This window comes from Musca vetustissima, unplaced genomic scaffold (genome assembly GCF_032173495.1).
Source record: "Musca vetustissima isolate MV318-11 ecotype Yass unplaced genomic scaffold, APGP_CSIRO_Mvet_v1 utg225409, whole genome shotgun sequence".
Classification (NCBI taxonomy): Eukaryota; Metazoa; Arthropoda; class Insecta; order Diptera; family Muscidae; genus Musca; species Musca vetustissima.
In genome coordinates, this window is record NW_026881624.1 from 4,002 (window position 1) to 26,695 (window position 22,694).

At 35.7% G+C, this 22,694-nt stretch overlaps 1 protein-coding gene across 1 annotated transcript; it reads left to right on the plus strand.

Moving 5' to 3' along the window:
• The first annotated feature begins 240 nt into the window (after positions 1-240).
• On the plus strand, positions 241-1,665 carry LOC133327590 (uncharacterized). Its single transcript, XM_061536105.1, has 2 exons — positions 241-668; positions 741-1,665. Exons 1-2 carry the CDS (start codon positions 243-245, stop codon positions 1,551-1,553), a joined length of 1,239 nt encoding a protein of 412 aa, XP_061392089.1. The 5' UTR covers positions 241-242; the 3' UTR covers positions 1,554-1,665.
• The last annotated feature ends 21,029 nt before the right edge of the window (positions 1,666-22,694 follow it).

A 22,694-nucleotide genomic window follows, 5' to 3' on the forward strand; every position in this document is an offset into this window, starting at 1 on the left:
ACAATCAAATTCTCTGCGGTCACATGATTGTCCAACTTTTCATAAATTTGATTGCCGCATATTGTCTCAAAACCATCAAGTGACAATTATTGTCCAACTTCAGTCACACGATTGTTCTACTACACGGCAAATATCAGAAGCAGCTGCTATGTGTTTGTTTATTAAAAATGTTAAAGCATTTAAAAATTTGTTTTATTAAGATGTGTTCTTTAAAAAAAAAGAAAATTGCAGCAGCTATAATTATGGTGTGTGCATTTGACGATGAGAAAAATGAAAGGAAAGAAAAGAAAAAAAAAGTAAATAGAAGTACGTGGGTCAGAGAGTGGCTCACAAAAAGAAGCACTGATGGTGCATATGACAAAACATTAATGGAATTCCGGGAAATCGAAAACCAAAAGTTTTTGTTTAAAAATTTTATCCGGATGGATGACGAAACGTTTATCGAATTGTTGCAACTAGTGTCACCATATATTAAAAAACAAGACACAAACATGCGAAAGGCTATTCCCGAACAAATACGCTTAGCTGTGACACTTCGATTTCTTGCATCTGGTGACAGTTATAAAAGTCTTTCGGTCTTCTTCCGTGTTGCCCCAAATACCATATCACTTTTCGTACCAATTGTTTGTGATGCTATTTATAAAGCGTTAAAAGGTGCATACATAAAGGTATGAAAAATCTAAATACACACATATTTATGCTTTTTAATTGACTTATTATTTCTTTTGATATGTATGTAGATACCATCCACGCAGGAAGAATGGAATGTCGTTGCTTTCAAATTTAACAAACTATGGAACTTCCCGAACTGCATAGGGGCGGTTGACGGCAAACATGTGCAAATTATAGCACCACCTAATTCAGGAAGCACCTTCTATAACTATAAAGGTACACATAGTATAGTGCTAATGGCAGTTGTTGATGCCGAATACAACTTTTTATACGTTGATGTTGGCTGTAATGGTCGTGTGTCGGATGGTGGAGTCTTTGGAGACTGTACTTTTCAACGTGCTTTAAACAATAATGAGCTAAATTTGCCACTTCCAAAACCATTGCCAGGTCGTCAAGCAAATGTTCCATTTGTTTTGGTTGCGGATGATGCTTTCCGCATGCAGAAACATTTGCTGAAGCCATATCCTGGTAAAAGTTTATCTGCAGGGCAGAGAATATTTAACTACAGGCTATCGAGAGCACGACGTGTTGTAGAAAATGCATTTGGCATAATGGTCAAGCGATTTCAAATTTTTTCACGCCCTTCCAAGCTTAATGCAGAGAAAACAACCTCTACAACTCTAGCTTGCTGTGCATTACACAATTTTTTGTTAAAAAAAAATTTAAATTATACAACGTCGTTGCTTGTTGATCGCTACGATGAGGACGGTGCTTTAATTCCTGGTACATGGCGAAATGACTTCCCACTAGATGCTGTGAGTGGAACAGTAAATGTTCCAAGTTCTTATATAACAAGTGAAGCAAAGGCTGTTCGGGATGAAATGGAAAAGTATTTCATGTCTCCTATTGGAGAATTGAGCTGGCAATATAAAAATATATAAATAATTTTATATATCAAATAAAATTTAAACTTTAATTTAAAATCAGAAAATTTACTAGTTTTATTTAATTCATTTTTAGTATCTAAAAAAATACGGACTAGGAAGGTACTTCAATATTGCAAACAAAATAACAAAACAAAAACTTACATATACATACTATAAAAATTCAATTTAAAAAATGAAATATAACGCAAAAAATTTATCAAGGCTTAATCATCTTCTTCAGCTTCCAAAGCTGCATCCATTACGACTTTGACAAGCTGGAAATGCAGTTTGTTCGCAGCCTTCTTGTTTTTCTTGGCAATTTCTCGCATTTGTGATGCCAAATACATCCCAATCGCGTGCCAATTATCTTCCTCCGCATCTAAACACTTAACTGCACGCTGCAAAATGTCACTTTTGTCTACCTTTACAATCTCAGCAGCGGCATGTTGTGAAGTACTTCCAGAGTCATCCAAATCTAATGTTGACACTGTACTTGACATTTTTGACACAGAGTGGTCGTTGTAAAATTGCATTGCAGACCAATGCGGCCAATGTGGTATGGTATTTTCGGCTCCCTGACCAGATTTTGATTTTAGTTTTTTTTTTACATTTTGAAAGGCCGTTTTAATGTTGCACCATTTGGCCTTGCAGTCTTCCACCGTGTGCCCTGTACACATTTTTTCAATTTCCCGCCATGCCTGCTCCCGTTTATTCCTATCTTTGTACTCGGTGGATGAATACTGCCAAACACATGGATGCTGTTCCACAGCTTGTATCAGCTCCTGTATTGCAGTGTAGGTCCAGGAACAAATTACACTTGGTTTTTTTCTTTTTTTCGGCACAGGTGTTTCTGGTTGCTGATCGGGGGAAAAGAACTAAAGCTCAGCTGAATTTTCGTATACAATGCAATCACCGAATTCCATATTAAAGCTGCAAATACATAATATGAACATAATTATAGCAAATACAACAATTTAAATTAACTTTACTTTACTTACGACAAAGAAATGTTGACGGTACAAACACAAGAAAAAATATTATTTAAAAAAAATCAGGTTATTGACGCGTATTGTCTTCTTTGATTGACGCACTAGAAAACAATAAATATTGACGCATTTTTCAACTTTAAATTTGCGCAAGGTTGTCTATTAACAGTTCACACGATTGTCGTACCAGAGTTGTATTTGATTGCCGCAAATCAGCACAATTTATTTTTGATTGTCGCATTGGACAATAAATTGTGCAATCACACGATTGGCATATAAAATGCACCAATAATTGGCGCATTGCGGCAATCATGTGATCCCGCCTTTAGATCAATCCATAACTATTTCATTCGGTTGTTACAATGGGACAAAATTATGTAAATCAGTGTTGGGCAAAATTAAATTGAGAGCAAGTGTGTGCGAGCGTAACTGAGAATTCACCATTAAAAACGTCTATAGTAAAGAGAAAGAAAGAGAAAATATGTTTACCAATCGACCCTTTGTTACGGTAGCGTATATGGGTAAGCATGCCTGATGTTAATCGATTTTAAGCAAATATCAATTGGGCACCCATTGCATATCTAAATCTTTGACACACGTTTGGCTATACTATCTTAAGTACGTTGTACAAAATTTAAAGTCAATCGACATAACTTTGAATCTTTGGTGCATATGGGAGCTACATTCAAATCGGAATCGATTTTCAAGAAATTTTACATTCATCATTCTAGGCTCAATTCATTATGCTATGCCAAATTTCATGCAAATCGGAAGATATATAGGATTTTGGTACACCATTAACATTAAATCGGACGAAATATATATGGGACCTATATCTAAATCTGAACCTATTTTTTCCAATTTCAATGTGGTTTGCCCTTGGGCCAAATAGATGAGCTATGCCAAATTTCATCCACTTTGGATAATAAATGCGACCTGTACTTTGTTTACAAATTAACATGGACAGACGGGCGGACATGCAAGAATCGACGCAGAAAGTGATTCTATGTATATTCTCAAAAGGAACCATGTGCCTACATCGTTTTCTTTGGCTGAAATTACAGTTACTTTGGTGAGAAAATGTGGTTATACCTCTCAAAACATAGACTCGTACCGTTACACGGAGGCTATACCAAAACGTGTGCCGGTACTTTTTAGGGAGAAGATTTGACACCATCTTAGAATCAAAAATATAAATTTAAATATTTTTAGTAGAAAGATTTTACACCTACGTAGAAACCAAAATATCAAATTACACCAAATTAGGTTGAAATACGTGCCCAAAAGTTTCAAAATATCGAATATTGGGGGACAAATCGATATATCACATTTTCAATACCAAAAATCCTAGAGTAGTAGCAATGTATGTAAAATATTCCAAAGATCGGTCCTCTATATTGCGAACTCGATCGTTATTTATACTGACAGACGCACTTGCCAAAATTGACAGAGAATTTTATTCTGAATATGAATTCTGGTCTTCGAAGTGCCGAAAACAATATTTAATATAACTCGGTATAGTGTTGGTGGGTATAATGGATTTTTTGGAAGTACAGATATCTTTATTTTTGTAGAACTTTTTCTTGGCACTTTTATCACAAAATGTTAGCACTTTTATGCCCTTCACCTCTCTGTGGTACAGGGTATTATGTCTTTGTGCATATGTTTGTAACAGGTAAAAGGAAACGAGATATGCACATGGTTCTATTTGAGAATACGCATAGAATAACTTTCTGAGTCGATTTACGCATGTCCGTCTGTCCGTCCATGTATTTTTGTGAACAAAGTACAGGTCGCATTTATGATCCGATTTGGATGAATTTTGGCATAGCTCACTTATTTGGCCCAAGGACGAACCCTATTGAAATTTGGAATCAGATTTAGATATAGCTCCCATATATATTTTCGTCCGATTTAATGTAAATGGTACACTAAAGTACCTACATATCTTTCGATTTGCACCAAATTTGACATAGCGAACTAAATAATGTCTAAAGTGATGTGTGTTAAGTTTCGTGAAAATCGGTTCAGATTTAAATATAGCTCCCATATATATTTTCGTCCGATTTTAGGTAAATAGTGCAACAAAGTCCCTGTATATCCCTCGATTTACACCAAATTTGGCATAGCGAACTAAATAATGTCTGAAGTGATGTGTGTTAAGTTTCGTGAAAATCGGTTCAGATTTAGATATAGCTCCCATATATATTTTCGTCCGATTTTAGGTAAATATTGCACCAAGGATGTCCCTATATATCTATCGAATTGGACTAAATTTGGCATAGCGTACTGAATTAGGTCTATAATGATAAGTGATAAAGTTTGGGAAAATCGGTTCAAATTTAGATATAGCTCCCATATATATTTTCGTACGATTTTATGTAAATGGTGCACCAAAGTCCCTGTGTATCCTTGGATTTGCACAAAATTTGGCATAGAGTACTGAATGAAGTCTAGAGTGATGTGTCTTAACTTTCGTGAAAATCGGTTCAGATTTAGATATAGCTCCCATATATATATTAGTTCAATGTTATGTAAATGGTGCAACAAAGTCCCTATATCCTTCGATTTGCACCATATTTGGCATAGGGTAATGAATTGAGGCTAGAATGATGTGTGCTAAATCGGGAATATCGGCTCAGATTTAGATATGGCTCCTATATAATCTTTCTTCCCATGTAGGTAAATTGTGCACCAAACTCCTAATATTTGTACGATTAACACGAAATTTTTCACAACGTAGCAAATTGAGACTTGAATGACGTTATTGCGTTCTGTTGAATTTGGTGCATATGCAGCCATAGCATCGATATGTATTTCGAACGGGTGCTTGATTGAAATTAAATTTTTAACAGTGCGGCGTAACAAACAGTGGATCAATTTTGAAATAAATCGTTTTCCATAAATTTGTCCCATGGTACGCAGACGACTCTAAATCTGCCGGAATAAAAATAAATTTTTCATAGGTTGCAGAAAGACATGATCATGTTCTTTCGAAAGAACAGTGACATGCAATTGTAAGGATATATAGTACAACACACCCAAAGTGGTGAAGGGTATCAGTAATGGTTTCCTTACTGGTTTCTCAACAAAGCTTTGGCAACACTTGTACCGAATACCGAAAAAGTACAGAATATATAAAAAAATCGAATTAAGGGGACCCCCTCCCATTCTCGGGGTCAATTTTTTTTTTTATTTGATTCCAATCTACACTAATTCATGAATGTCCCTACAAAATTTCAAGTGAAAATCTCAAGAACTCTTGAAGACATAGCCGATTTATTGTGTCAGCATTAAGTGACGGCTAAAGGGCTTCTCAAAATTTAAACGCGTTTTTCTCTTTTTCGAATGGGGGGCACGATAACTCAAAAACTAATAACCCAATCGATTCCAAATTTGTACACGTTTCTCTGTGAGTGTATAGCTATCGTATGAACTAGGTTTAACTTGGTTTTTGGTAAAAAATCAGCGATTTTCCAAAAATATTTTTTCAAAGGTCCACCATCTTGTTAATTTTAGAGCGAAGTCAATAATCCTAGTTCATACCAGAGACAGATATGTACTCTTTCAAACACCGTTGGAATTTTCGGATTCCGATGTTCCAGTGAGGAGTTATCATGCCCGCCATCAAAAATAAGGACTTCTCTTTAATTACAAAAAACAACAACAAAACAATTACAAAAACTTTTTTGTAGATTATTTTTCTTCTCTTTTAAATCTTCAATTAAATATGCGCAAAGTTACAAACCTTACCAACCATTAGTATTGATATACCAGCCGATTGAAAATCTTGAAAAATTAAAATCTAGAATGGGTGGGGTTCCCTTAAGTCTTCAAAATACCGAATATGTTATGGTACCGCTGTATAGGATACCATAGCAAAACGTAAACTGAAATAATAATTTATGGTAGGAAGATTTGATACCCCATAGGAATTTGAAAAATTCACATTAGATTGAATTTGGTAGAAAAGCATGCCCAGACCCCCAAAATACCGGTGTACCATTATATGGGGGTTATCCGGAAACTTCGGCCAATCTTGATAATTTTTGGTAGGAAGATTTTCTACTCTATGAAAATACAAAATGTAAAATTATATCGACGCCTCCGAACCATAGTATGTTAAGTCTGAAAAGTGAGTTTTTCAAATTTATTACCAAAATTTCAGATAATATAAATTAAAGACCGTAGTATCTAAAAACGTAAAGAACTTTAAAACATGCTAAGTCGACTTAGCATACTATGGTTCGGAGGCGTCGATATGTGGGATTCTCTAAAAAAATTAACGAATATTGATCATATTTAGTATGAAGATTTGACACCCTACGAGAACCTGAAATATTAAATTAGAACGAATTCGTTAAAATACCTGACCAAATATTGTGGCTACCTCGTAACATGGATCAATATTAATAATTTTTGCCTGCCTTCATTATTTCTTCCATTTTGTTTCACTGTTAAATTCCCTGCCATTTGAGTATTATACCATTTATTTTGTTTTTGGGGAAGAACACCACAGCATACCACGTCAATTTTAACGACAAAACTTTTGAATAAATTGGATTACTGTTTTATTTACTTTTCCTTTTTGGTCGTAAGACACAAAATAAATTCAACAGCGAACGAATACGAATATTTGTGTTACGAGGGAAATAAGTCGCGTTTACTTTTTAAATTTAAAAAAAAAAGAAAAAATGTACACTTAGTTCTATTGACCTTTCGTATGGATAATTATTTAAATTTATTTATCACCACTTTTAAATTAATTAATTAAATATATATTCTAATAAATTCTTTGGCAGATGTTGTAAAGATGAAGATAAATACCACTGAATAAGGAGGCATTTGACATTTCAAAGGAAGTCATATAGGGTTCTAAGTCTTATATTTATTGTGGCTATTATTTCAGAAGAATCGTATGTTTATCAATTTGTGTGGCTATGGTTTCTGATTAACTGCTTATAAATTCTAGGAGAAAATTTATTAACATTTATTTATATTCGCTAAGCCTTTGCCTAAACTATATGACAAATTTCCTTTCATTCCACATGTACATATGTATGTCCATCCCTGATTGACATAATAAAATTACAAAATAATTTGTCACTGCCTACTGCCATCAATTGAATTTTGATTTAAATTAAATCAGAAAACGCAATTGGAAATTTTAAAAAAAGAGCTGCATAAATAATGACGTCATATTTGTTGCAAGCCAGCCAGCCATCCAGTCAGCAATGAATTGATTGAATTGCGTATTTAAATGCAATAAATAAATCATGTTGCAAATAATACAATTCATTTTGATATTTTATTACCAATATCTTCTACTGGATCGAATGTCACAAAATCAATATTTATTGGCATGTTTTAATTTGCCGCCAGGCAATATCAATATGTAAGTATTGATATTAGTACAGAAATAATAGTGCAATTTTAAAACGGAATCTAAAATTATGTTGTTGTAGTGAACCAAATAAATGTTTGTTTGAGTAGCGTCTGGATTGGCCAAATTGCAGCAATATTCGAAACACCAATAATGTTTTTGAAATACGTAAAAATTAGCAGGTGGCAATAGTGAACTTCAGACAAGTTGTTTATCCGAAATGCCTGTATATTGATATCTGAAATTGTCATAGGGTGTCAAATCTGCAAGCTGCTACGATCAAAATCATGAAAACAAGCGATTACACAACCGCCTTCATCAACAGCTCAAACAAGACTGATCGGTGGTTGTTTTCTTTCGCGCTCTTTGCTAAATCGCCGACCATTGCCTTACAGGAAATGCTATGGAATGGTTCAGGTGTAAATAAATCAGATGATTACGCACTGTAATCATCTGATTTACATAGGTTAACAGGAGAATAAAAGACCTTGTCTTTAGATTTATGGACGAATTGCTTTAATCCGTATAAAAGAGAAGTTCTTCCAAGTCAGTCTCATTTGCGCCCATCCTCCGACGGAAGACAAAGAGGAACAGACCAAAGTCAAATTTTAAGATCGCCTAGAAACAGCAATGACATTAAAAGGAAAATATTTTTGGCCCCACCGTTGGAAAATTCAGCCTCCATTAAGAAACAACGGCGTGAGGTTGATTGACTTCGCGGCAGCAAAAACATGATGGTTAGCAGCATCTCGATATACACAAGGCCACCTGGATTTCTCCTAATTAAGCAACGAGAATTCAAAATGATCATGTCTTCATAGACGGAAGGCATTTAGTAGTTCCATTGATTCGCGGAGAGAATATCGATACGGACCATTACCTTGGTTCGCACTCTTCTTAATGCAGCAACAAAGGTCCAAACCGAAGGCTTTGGTGTAGGCACTTTATTCTATAACCAGCGTTTTGAGAATCTAGAAGGCGCATATTGAAATATTTCTGGTATCAAATAATGGTGAAGAACATACCCCAGAACCCCAAAGATGACGGTATAGCCAAGATGAGGTCATAATAGCACCAAATCGGCTGCAGAATAATAAAGCAGCAGTTGGCGATGGATTACCAGTCGAACTATTCAACGCCGATAGTACAATTTGGCTATTGGAACCCCAGCATCCTGCGTCCCATGCTCAAAAAAGAGACAATATGATATGTGCCAATTATAGAGGAATTAGTCTTCTTCCCATCGCTTTTAAAGTGCTATCCAGCGTGCTGTGTGAACGACTGAAACCAATGGCCAATGATATTATTGGACCACATAAGACCTGGCAAATCCACAATAGACATGATTTTCACACTTCTCCAAATCCTGGAAAAGACCCACGAAAAACACATCGAAACATTCCACCTATTCGTCGACTATAAAGCCGCATTCGAAAACCCTATCCGCTCAGAGGTGTTTAAAGCCATGTCTGCATTCGGTATTTCTGCAAAATTAAAGACTCAGGATAACATTAACTGGCAGAAGGTCAACAGTTAAAGTAGGAAAGGACCTTTCGGAGCCCTTCAATGACTAACGAGGATTCAGACAAGGTGACGGTTTGTCGTGCGATCTAACATCCTGCTGGAAAAGTTCATACGAGATGTAAATGTGAACAGAAATGGCACTCTATACACCAAACAGCATATGTTATTCGCCTACGCCAACGACATCGACATACTGGGTCGAACATTGCGGGCGCTAACAGCCACCTTTGAACGAATTGAGAAGGAGTCTTCCATAGTGAAACTGAGAGTAAATGGCGAGAAGACCAAGTTAAGCAAGTAGACGATTTTTTATACCTCGGTACCGTCATAAACAAAACTAGTAACATCATCTTTGAAATCCGTAGAATAATAGTGTTGGCCAACAGATGCTACTATGGTCTGAGTAACCTATTCAAAAATAAGACCACCTCCCGCCAGATCAAACTCATACTCTACATGACGCTGATATTACTCATGCTGTTGTATGGATCTGAAGCATGGATACTTGCGCAAGCGTAGGAGACAGATCTTCGAGTGTTTGGGAGAAAAATTCTACGAATGATCTATAGCTCAATCTTGGCGTACCACTTGCAAAAAAATCAAGCAAAATTACGTATGGGAGCTATATAAAAAATCTCTTCGGTGCAACATTTACAAAAAAGTTATATAAGTTATATATAAATCTCAACCGATTTTAACATACCTTAAAACACATAATTCTAAACTCATTTCATTACATTCTACCAAATTTCGTGTAAATCCAATTAATATAGGCTCTATGATGCACCGTATATATAAAATAGAACGAAAATATATAGATGGGAGCTGTGTGTAAATGTGAACAAACATTATTACATACATTATTACATACTATTCAAAACTTGAATACGCTATGCAAAATTTCGCATAAATCAAACATAGACTTCTTCGTGCACGATTTACATCAAATCAGACGAGAATATATCCAAATCTGTACCGATTTCAATGAAACTCCGCACCTGTCATTATAGACTTAATACGGTTTGGTATTCCAAATTTCGCTATAATCAGACAAACATGGAGAGTTTAGTGCACGTTTTACATAAAATCGGATGAATATATATTGGGATATCTAAATCTGAACCACTTTCAACGAAACACACATCATTACAGGTTCATTTTGATAGGCTATGTACAATAATAAATGGACTTTGAAGCTCCATTTCCTTAAAATCGGACGAAAACATATATCGGAGCTATATCTAAACCGATTCATATAAAACTTCACATACGTCAATCTGTTCTTAATTCAATGCGCAGTGCAAAATTTTGTCTCAATCGGGGAAAAACTGGAACTTCGGTGAACTATTATAGAATCGGGTAAATTTAATCTAATTCGGATAATAAACGCGACCTGTGTTATGATACAATTTAACATGGACAGACAGACAGACGGATGGACAAATTCTATGTATATTCTCAAAAGGAACCACGGGCCTATCTCGATTTCTTAAGCCTGTTACAAACACATAGACATAATACCCTGTAACACCACCCTGTGGGTATATAAAGGGGATTATATGGGGATCGCCCCTTTTTGGGTAATCAAGGTATTTATAATTTTAGTAAGAAGATTTTTTACCAAATACAAAGACAAAATACCAAACCAGTGAGCGGAGCAGTATAGTCGGACGGGACCGACCATACGATACCCAACACAACTACCACGAAACATTAACATTCTGTGTATGTTTATTCCAAGCTTGGGCAATATTTCGTGATAGTTGCACTCTCTTGCCCGAGTAGATGTCAGAAGCACCTCTTCCATACACTGACATATTTTCCGAACATTACTAATAATCAGTACAGTCCTTCTAATTACTTGTCCAGATTCCCTTCAGAGTGGGTTGTGTTGTGATGTTCGCTTTATATTTGTGGCCTATAGATAGACTCGAAAAAATCCAAAAAAAGTAAGTTTTCGGTCCACTTAATCTCAAAATTATTATCCGATCATCACCGAAAATTATAGGCGTTGTCCTTGACCATAACTGGTACTTCATGGAACATTTCAATGCGATCAGCGATACATTTTCGCCCTCCAGTGTGGTAATGGGTTACTAAATAATATGTGAACACGTAAGCACCTGTAAATATTTACGTGTAACACCCACATCCGAATACATACGACAATATAATTAATATCAATTTAAAGGTCAACCACTCCTCTTGGACATACTATCAACTTCTCGGGTATATGTCCTTCGGGGGTAAATATACAAGCCATAGAATACAAATTTTGTCACTTTTTCACACAAAAGTCATGGTCCATTTGACCCGCTTAATATTGATCTATATTTATGAAAACATGCATGCTTATTCTTTGGCCCGATCCCCTTCTCCATGTAAAAATTCGCGAAGTTTGGGCCATAATTGCGGACTCTGGAGCGACCAGAAAAACCGACAAAAATAAGTATTTGGTCCATTTTATCCCCTAAATATTGACCGATCTTTACAAAATACAATAGGGGTCTTCATTGGGCCAAACCCATTCTACATGCAAAATTCCGTGAAGATTGGTCCATAACTGTGTGGTCGTATTTACAAATTATAATGGACAGACGGACGGACGGACACACATGTCTAGATCGATTCAGCTAGTCGAGATATGGCTATCGGTATACTTAGAGGTGAGTCTAGGACCAATATTTCGCGGCGTTACAAACATTTGGGGCTGCACAAAGCTATAATACCCTGACAACATAGTTGTGTAGGGTATAATTAGGTGGAAGTCGGTACCATAATAAGGTATGCAATACCAAACCAAATTTCAAAACTCGTGATTCCGGACAGACGGATATCGAATTTTTATCTTATTAAGAATATACATACCTTATGGGGTCTTAGGTGAACATTTCTAGGCGTTCCAAATGTGTAGGGTATAATTAGGTGGAAGTCGGTACCATAATATGGTATGTAATACCAAACCAAATTTCAAAACTCGTGATTCCGGACAGACGGATATAGAATTTTTATCTTATTAAGAATATATATACCTTATGGTGTCTTAGGTGAACATTTCTAGGCGTTCCAAATGGAATGACAAATTTAGTATACAGTGGAGGGTACATAAAACTCGTAATGCCGTGATTAGTTTGTCCAAAATACTTCAAACCGGTCGAAGCCTTCATACAGGGGTACTCCATTCTAAATTGCTGCCAGGAATATTCAGCTAGAATATTCAACATAGCGAAACAGTTCGGGATCTTAATATGATGACATTTTATAAAGTATGGGCTTCTATTAATAATTTTCTGCAAAAAAGTTTTTCATCCACCAAGAACTCAAAATGGTAAATTGTTCTATTGAAAGGTGAATTTATTCGAAAATTCCTACAAATGTGTGGTTCACACATCAAAATCCCGGCATGACAATTTACACTCACATTGGCAGTAAAATCCGACTAAGACCATGAACATATCTAAATTGGGATGGATTTTTTCAGGGGGGACCAGAAACCTGGGATGATTATTTACGGTCAAACTGGAGCTCCACCATTTTATGTACATATGTAAATATAAAAGAACCCGGATGTCATTTAGAAAATAAACCTGACTTTTGTGCAATAAAACATACGGTCATGTTTATATCGATATAAAAATATGCAACATGTTTGTCTACTTTCATATTGACAATGTGTATGTACACCAATTACACCTGCAGATTGACAATCACGTTTGTTCTAAAAAGTTTAAAATATTATCTATCACTAAACTATTCAAAATCAATTTTCCATAAACTTAATTGAGACAACAATACGATTTTTGTAATCTAAAACCGCCATTGTCACAAAATATGTTCAAATAATCCGTAAATATAATATGTACGAATTATAATGACAAATCGATTGTGTTCAGCCGGTGTCATTTTAATTTGCAACCGAGCATATCAATTCATTCATTTATTTCATTCGAATAATGCCATTGTAAGCCAATCCGCTTTCAAATCCTATTTCACACTTTGATTGCTGCTATTCACTGGAATCAATGCAGTCCGATTGAATGGATGGATGAACGAATAAGTGAGTGAAAAAAAAATCAGGACACCATTTTTAGGCGACAATTATTTCATGCGAGACATTTAGAGATGCTCAGCAAACCATTAAACCAAAACCGTAGAACTTATTGTGTCATTCGGTTGCCTGGAGATACAATTTATTAAGCTTATCTAAGGCAGTTATTGAGGGATGTTTTTTTCTTTCATTCATTGTAGTTTTGTGGTTAATGCGAAGGATTTAAGAATTAGAAATAAATTTTAAAATTTCGCCTGAAAAATAAGAAATTATTTCAATGTTATTTTTAATCCATGTTGTATCAACTCTACAAAAATTAAAGTCCTGAAATAAATAATTTCTAAATTTTTTTAATCCAGTAAATCGCATACACTTTACCACATTCAAGGGTCAGTTCAGCATCTATAAACAGTTCAAAATGTCAATAAAAATTAGTATTTGACTTTATTGCTATTTAACCACAGAGTCCTGTACACCCTCTATACTCTTAAGTGTACTTTTGGTTTACAAACCATCCATTCAACCGAACATCCATTCCATTGGTCATTGATCTGCAATAAAAAGTTTGTTTGCTCACAATATATATGGCACACACCAAAACTTTTTCCAATGCATTGTTTTTATTAAAATTGTGGTTTGTTATATATGTATGTACATAAATGTGTGTACGTATTTGGATAAGCAAATATTGAAAAAAAAAGTTTGTGGTAAACATGCTGTTCAAACAGCACATAAAAAATTTCCTCAGCAAACATAAACATAGAACATTGTCCACCATTTTAAGAAGGAGTAAATTCATTGAGTGTATGCGTGTGTGTGTGTATTTGCGTGCAAATTAAATTATAAATTATGTTTAATAATTTGTTTGTGGTTAAAAATAAAAAATAATATATACAAATTGCATCAGCAACAGTATCAGAAATTCTGTATATGGATTCAGGCAATATTTTTGCGACTATTTGATATTTTAAACCATTGACGTTTAGGAAAAAGTTTACATAACACATTAAAACAGTAGAAAACGAAATACCAATCTCAAGGTACTAAGGTTGAAAAAAATGTTCTAAAAGTCGTCCGATTTGCTCAAAATATCGAAAATTGTGGGAACTGTTTTAAGAAGGCTAAAATAAGATCCTAATGGAAGTTACCATTATATGGGATACAGGGTAGATCCTAATATAACTTGTTCCAATAATAATAATGGTATTTTTTGGTAGGGATTTCCTACCCAATGGGAATCTAAAACATAACCAGTGAGCGGAGCAGTATAGTCGGACGGGGCCGACCATATGATACCCTACACAACTACCACGAAAAGCACACTATATTCTATATTCTGAGCCTGGGCAATATTTCGTGATATTTGCACCCTTTTTACAGATTATAGATCTACAACTCCTATTTCTAAGTCTTGCATATTTTCCAAAATGTTTTTTTCTTGAAGTGAATTTTTACGCCATACAATAAAAAAATGGGTCATTTTAGGTTTTGGTTGATTTGAATGTTCTAATATAATAATTGCCTCTAGAGCGACTAGAAAATCTGACAAAATAAAAGTTTTCGGTTCATTGCACCCCCTGAATGAAATCTCAACTTCACCGAAAACTATAAGCATCGTCCTTGGCCATAATCGGAACTTCATGTACAATTTCAAAGCGATCAGCGCGACATTTCCGTCCTCTTAATGGAGTAATAGTAATAATATGCATATAGTAACATTTACTTAATTACGTATAACTCACGGAGTACATACAGCCACATAGTTGGTATGAATTTGAAGGTCAACAACTCATCTTGGACATGCTATCAACATCGATATGTCCTTCAGGAGCAAGTATATACGCCCCAGAATAAAATTTTTTTAATTTTTCACACAAAAGTCAGGGTCCATTTGACCCGCTAAATATTGACCGATCTTTATCAAAATAGTCATGCTTATTCTTAGGCCCGATCCCCTTCTCCATGTAAAATTTCACGATGTTTGCACCATAACTGCGGACTCTGGAGCGACCAGAAAAACCGACAAAAATTTACTATTTGGTCCATTTCATCCCCTAAATATTATCCGATCTTTATTAAAAACAATAGGGGTCTTCATTGGCCAGAACCCATCCTACATGCAAAATTTCGTGAAGATTGGTCCATAACTGTGGCCTGTATCGTGTTTACAAATTATAATGGACAGACGGACGGACGGACACACATGTCTAGATCGACTCAGCTAGTCGAGATATGACAATCGGCATACTTAAAGGTGGGTTTAGGACCAATATTTCGCGGCGTTACAAACTTTTGGGGCTGCACAAAGCTATAATACCCTGACAACATAGTTGTGTAGGGTATAAAAATATAGGCAAATAATTGGAAATCGTGCTATAACTATTCAATGGGTCAATTCGTTTAAAGAAATTGTTGTCCAAAATCATAAAAATAACGAAAATCAAGGGCCGATAAATTTCATTTTCAGTGCCCTGTATATGAAACATTTCAAATCTCTATTGTGATGTCTCTCATGATTGCGACAGTGAGACGGAGATGTCTAATCGACATACTACATTATTTTGATAAAAAAAAATTATAAGAGTCTATGCCAAATATTTCGAGGTGTACCAAATTTAATAATATGGACCCATATAAAATTATCTACCAAAATGATATTTTTCCATAATACATATAGTGAGACTGCTCAGAAAATTCCCAAGGGTATCTGAAATACCAAACAACAGCAACTTTTGTTATAAAATACTCTTTAAATTACTATGCAGACTATGGACATATATTGAACATTACTGCGAGTAAGATAGTTCCAACTAAGTATAGAAAGTGCAAAAGCGTTATGTCCGGACGGTCCGAAGTTTGTATGTCATCTACTATAGGTACACTGACTGTTCACGTAGCGAACATGGTTTTTAAATAATAAATATAGTTAATGTTTTACTGTGGTTCTTTTGTGTAGAAGCGAGAATATTTAGTTAAACAGGGATCTATTTTTGTCTACAGTTCACTTGAATATTTGTACCCAATAATAAGATTGGAGTTTTCTATTGCCACGTGTGGTATGTTTGGAGGAGATTGCGGGGAGTAATCTTCACTACAGACTAATAAGCATGTGTAGCGTTCTTGCCACATGTGAGATAAAGAAATGTGTGTGTCCACTCCATGTGTTATGGCAGATGCACTCTCTCTCCTTTAAACATTAGTCTAAGATAGGTTAAGTCATATTTTAATCATTAGTTCTTAAGGATCACCTTTTATATTAATAAATTAGTGTGTAAATGCACCATGAATAAGTAAGACGTGCTATCACTCCGCGGAAAATATACTCGTAAGATCCCTCGTTTAACATTGGTCCTTCGAACCTGATCAGATCAGATTGTGGAGGAAATTGATGCTGAAGAATTTGCCTTAAAGGAACATTTAGCCAGTGAAGTTTCGATTCTGAGCATAGCGGCTGCAGATGAGATAAGCTAGGCGGAGCCTCGGCACCGACCCTAGAACTGGAGATAAACAATCTATTAAATAATATTAACATGTTCGCAGAGAATATCGATCGACTAGATACGACTGTGGTACAGAACCTATATGACTTAATAGAAAGATGAAGTAAAAGGCGATCCGGTGGTGCGAAATAGGTGGATGGAGATGCTGGAGAAAAAATCCAATATGACAGGAGGTTTTAGGCCAGTCCAAGAACAAATGGGCAGCCTTCAAAGAGCATTGGAGGAGAAAAGACGTGACATGGCGGAGTTACGGGCAAGGAATAAAGAGCTAGAAGTTGCTCTAATAAAAAATCGGAAGACGCCAATGGTTGCCTTAAAGAAAGGGAGCAGGCAAGTGATAGAGAGGCCAGAGATACATACATCGAATTTTACTATCAAGTTCGTAAGCTTGAAGGTGAATTGGTGTCAGCTGCAGATAAAGCCCAGGCAGCAGAAAAATCGTGGGAAGAAGAGATAAAGAAGCTGTCTGAATACTTGGCACTTTCGAAGAAGGCAAGAGCAGAGGCCGAACGTAACCAGTTGGATGGTTGCGAATGACAATAAGGAACGGCAAGAAATAGCTCCAGTCGAGTTGGCCATGAAAAACAACGATGAGGTGGCTGGTGCGGAGAAACCAGTTATGGAATAATGTCCAGTTGGGAAGTTGAAGCCGGCTAACAAGGAGCAGGTACACTTGCTGTGAACTGTGCGTCGCCAGTTGGTACTTGTTTTGTCGGTAGGAAGATGAAGCTGGCGGAAAATGGCGCTGAACCCACAACAAAATGTGATAGTGGTGATAAGCAGAAACCGCTAGTTATGGATGTTCTGGTCAGGAAGATTGTCGATATAAATCGTGGAAATGCGGCCAGGAAGTTGGATCCAGCATTCAAATGCAATAAGCATTCAACATTAGATGGTGCACCACGTAATAAAGATGACGTTCTGCGGAGAGGAATGAATTTGGTGCCAAGAAAGATGGTGATGGCTGACGAAGACTATGGCCAATGGTCCTGGCTTGAAGATGAAGCCGACAGACAAAGGTAGAAGTGCCGATATTAGAAGCTTGTTGGAGAGATGGCGGTGGTACCTAGATGCGATCACCTAGCTGTATTAGATTCTTTAAAATTAAATTCTAAACAATTCTTCTTTTATAATTTCTATGCTTTTGCATATATTATATTTTTATATTCATTTTCTGGGGAGTAATCTTCACTACAGACTGATAAGCATGTGTAGCGTGCTTGCAACATGTGAGATAAAGAAATGTGTGTGTCCACTCCATGTGTTATGGCAGATGCACTCTCGCTCTCTCTCTCTCTCTTTTACACTTTAGTCTAAGACAGATTAAGTCAAATTTGATTCATTAGTTCTTAGGATCACTTTTTGTATTAATAAATAAGTGTGTAAATGCACCACAAATAAGTAAGACGTGCTATCACTCCGCGTAAGATCCCACGCAACTAACAACTACGACGCTATGTAAAATTTCGTGCAGATCGACATATAGGGACTTTTGTGCACCATTTACATAAAATCGGACAAAACTATATATGGGAGCTATATCTAAATCTGAACTGATTTTCACGAAACTAAGCACACTTCATTCTATACTCAATTCAGTACTCTGTGCCAAATTTCGTGCAAATCGAAAGATATATAGGGACTTTTGTGCACCATTTACATAAAATCGGACCAAAATATATATGGGAGCTATATCGAAATCTGAACCTATTTTCCCGAAACGCTATGCAAAATTTCGTGCAGATAAAAGATATATAGGGACTTTGGTGCACTCTTTACCTAAAATCGGACGAAAATATATATGAGCGCTATATCTTAATCTGAATCGATTTTCACGAAATTTTACTCACATCATTATAGATTTAATCCAGTACTTTGTGTCAAATTTCGTGCAAATATAGGAGCTATATTTAAATCTAAACTTCACAGACTAGTTCAGTACGCTCGATGGGGAAAAAATTATGTGTTTGGTGCATCATTTAGATAAAATCGGACGAAAAAAATATATTGGAGCCATATCTAAATCTGAACCGATCGCACAAAACTTTGTATACATCAATATGAACCTATGTTAATACGCTGCGCAAAATATTGTATCAATCGGACAATCCTTGGGAGTTTGGTGCATCATTTACATACAATCAGACGAAACTATACATATATGGGAGCTAAACCTAATGTGAACCGATTTCACCAAAACTTCACGGACATTAAAATGGACTTCAGATAGTGCGCTGTACAAATTTTTGTATTAGTCGCAAAAATATTGGGAGTTTGGTGCGCCCTTTACCAAAAATCGGACGAAACTATATAAAGGAGCTATATCTATATCTGAACCGATTTACACAAAACTTCCTATACATCAATATGGACCTATTTTAATACGTTGTTCAAAATTTTGTACCAATCGGACAAGAATTTGGGAGTTTGGTGCGCCATTTACCAAAAATCGGACCAAACTATATACGGGAGCTATATCTAAATATGAATCGGTTTTCTTTCCTTGGGCTAAATAAGTGAGCTATGCCGAATTTCTTCCAAATCGGATCATAAATGCGACCTGTATTTTGTTCACAAAAATACATGGACGGACGGACATGCGTAAATCGACTCAGAAAATGATTCTATGCATATTAAACACCCTTCATATATGGCGCAGGGTATAAAAATACATCAATAAAATATATTATTACATATTATTATTTTGAAATATTACTTTGTTCGATGCTTTTTATACCCTCTACCATAGTATGGAGGGTATATTCGATGAGTTATAAACGGAATTTGTAACTCATCGAAATATTCATTTCCGACCCTATAAAGTATATATATTCTTGATCAGGGTAAAATTCTAAGACGATCTAGCCATGTCCGTCCGTCCGTCTGTTGTAATCACGCTATCTTCTGAAGGAATTGAGATAGGGTGCTGACATTTTGCATAAGGTTGTCTTTTGTCTGCAGGCAGGTCAAGTTCGAAGATGGGATATATCGGTCCACGTTTAGGCATAGCTCCCATACAGTGTTGCCAATTTAGCACTTTTAGTGCTAGATTTAGCACTTTTTAAACTCGTTTAGCACCAAAAAAAGTGATCTAGCACCTGGCACTTTTTTTGGCATTTTTTATTTTTTAGTATTTTTTTATAATTTTTGTTTCATCCCAACAAATTTTCCCGTTTTTCGATTTCATATTGACGCATTGAAATTTCCCTATGTTTCACGCGATGAATTTGATTTTCCAATGTTAAAACAGTGACAGTAGATTTATAAGCAGCTACTTCATATGGTGACTATGACATTGTCTGCTACTAGATTGTTTATTTGAAAAAAAAAAAAACAAATAAAGCGGTCCATTGGAATTTTCTGAAAATAAGTTTTTATTCACCGGCAATCCCGAATGCCAAGTACCGAACAGAACCAAACTAAAAAAATTCCGGCAAACATATATTTTTATACCCTTCACCACACTATGGTACAGGGTATTATGCCTGTGTGCATATGTTTGTAACAGGCAAAAGGAAACGAGATAGACACACGGTTCCTTTTGAGAATATGCATCGAATGTCTGTCTGTCCATGTTAAATTGTAAACAAAGTACAACTCGCATTTTTGATTCGAATTGGATTAAATTTGCCACAGCTCATTTATTTGGGGAAATAGATTCAGATGTAGATATAGTTTCCATATATATTTTCGTCCGATTTTAGGTAAATAGGGCTTGAAATTTTGAATATGGTACTGAGTTAAGTCTGGAAAGATCTATGTTAAATTTTATGAATATCGGTTCAGATTTAGATATAGCCGATTTTAGGTTAATAGTGCACCAAAGTCCCTTTATATCCTTCGATTTGCACGAAATTTGGTATAGGATACTGAATTGAGTCTAGAATGATGAGTGAAATGTTTCGGAAAAATCGGTTCAGATTTCAATATTTAGGAGCTATATACATATATACTCACCCGATTTTGCATTAATGGTGCACCGAATTTCTAATATTTGTTCGATTAGCACGAAATTTTGTGCAGCGTATCAAATTGAGACTAGAATGACCTTCTTGCGTTTTGTTGAAATTGGTGCAGATGAAGCCATAGCTTCCATATGTATTTCGAAAGGGTGTCTGATAGAAATTGATTGATAATTGTCTTCGTATGCTAACCTCCAAAATCCCGCAATGTGAAATTACAGTTACTTTGGGGTAATGGGGTGCTGCCGTTAACCAGCAACCCCTAAATATGTACATATATTAATAATTTCTGATAAGGAGCTTTTTGAAATTTCAAATTAAAGCCAATTCGATTGTAAAACGCGTTTATGAGGGCTACGCTTAAAAGTGGACCAATGTTGATAATTTCTAGTAAGAAGACTTTCTACACAGGTAGAATCCGAAATATAAAACCGCATATTAGGTTGAAAAATGTGCCCAAAACCTTAAAAAAATGAAATATTGGGTATGGTGTACACAAAAAAGACCGATATATGTCCTAGGAGTAGTGCAATGTATGGGCAAAATTCCAAAGCTCTGTTTTCAATATTGCGACCTCAATCCGATGGACAAGGAGTAGCCTTTAAGAATAAATGGGGTCCTTGATGAATATTTCATTATTACATATTAACAATTTTGTTCATTTAATTTTTTAGCACTATTTTCTGGCACTTTTTTAAAATTTCTAGCACTTTCTAGCATTTTTTTCAACAAAATCTAGCATTTTTCCTCAACAGAGTTTTGGCAACACTGCTCCCATATAAGGGTACCCCCCAATTTTCGGTATTTTGGTGTTCTTGACCGAGTTTTTCAACTGATATCGCGGAAATTTGATACGTTGGGTTCTTATTGGGTACTAAGTTTCTCCACAAAAAATTATGAGTATAGGTCCACTTTTTCTGGTAGCCCCCATATAACGGTACCTCCTAATTTTCAGTATTTTGGGGGTTTTGATCGTATTTTTCCACCGAATAGGCTGTAATTTAGTATTTTGAGTTCTTAATAGTTTCCAAATATCTTCAAAAAAATTATGAACATAGGCCCATTTTTTAGGGTAGCCCCCATATAAGGGTACCCCCAATTTTCGGTATTTTGGGGTTCTTGGTGGCGTTTTTCAACCGAATTCGCTGCATTTTGGAATTATGCAGCCGTGTATGGTAACAAACCTCCCTACCAAAAATTATGAATAGTCAACCCCTTTTAGGGGGAGTCTCCATATAACCCCCTTTTTTTAAAAAAAAATTTATCTGATTTTTCCGCGTTTTGCGTTTGGTTCTAACACTCTGTTGTAATCATTTCTCCTGCGAAGGATATCGAGATAACAAAAAACTAGAACGTACGGTTCGATAATGAACTATATGTGAGCTCGTATTTAGGCTTAGCCGTAGCCCCTGTGTGGGAGGTACCAGAAGGCATGGACCGATATTCCCCAAATTCGGACTTGAACTAAGTTTGGAAGAAATAATATGATGGGATGACATCAATTTTTTTGAAACAGATTTGTCTAAAGAAACATGGGGTCTAGAACCAATATTTCGATGAGGCACATTTTCACCGTGTGAAAGTGTATACACACTAATTGACCATAAGGCGAGGGTATAATTTTCTATTAAAAATTATTGTTTACATAATCGGTTTATAGAAATGTCGGTATAGGTATGTTCCCTATATTTTCATTTCAAGTACCTGCCAGTATATCTATGGTGGAGGGTATCCACTTGTTAACATCTATCAA

What these genes read in the sequence shown, in the direction of transcription:
- LOC133327590 (XM_061536105.1), top strand. Translation starts at nt 243, where the DNA reads ATGGTGTGTGCATTTGACGATGAGAAAAATGAAAGGAAAGAAAAGAAA. An exon ending in TAAAAGGTGCATACATAAAG is followed by an intron (nt 669 to 740) that starts GTATGAAAAATC and finishes ATATGTATGTAG; the next exon opens with ATACCATCCACGCAGGAAGA.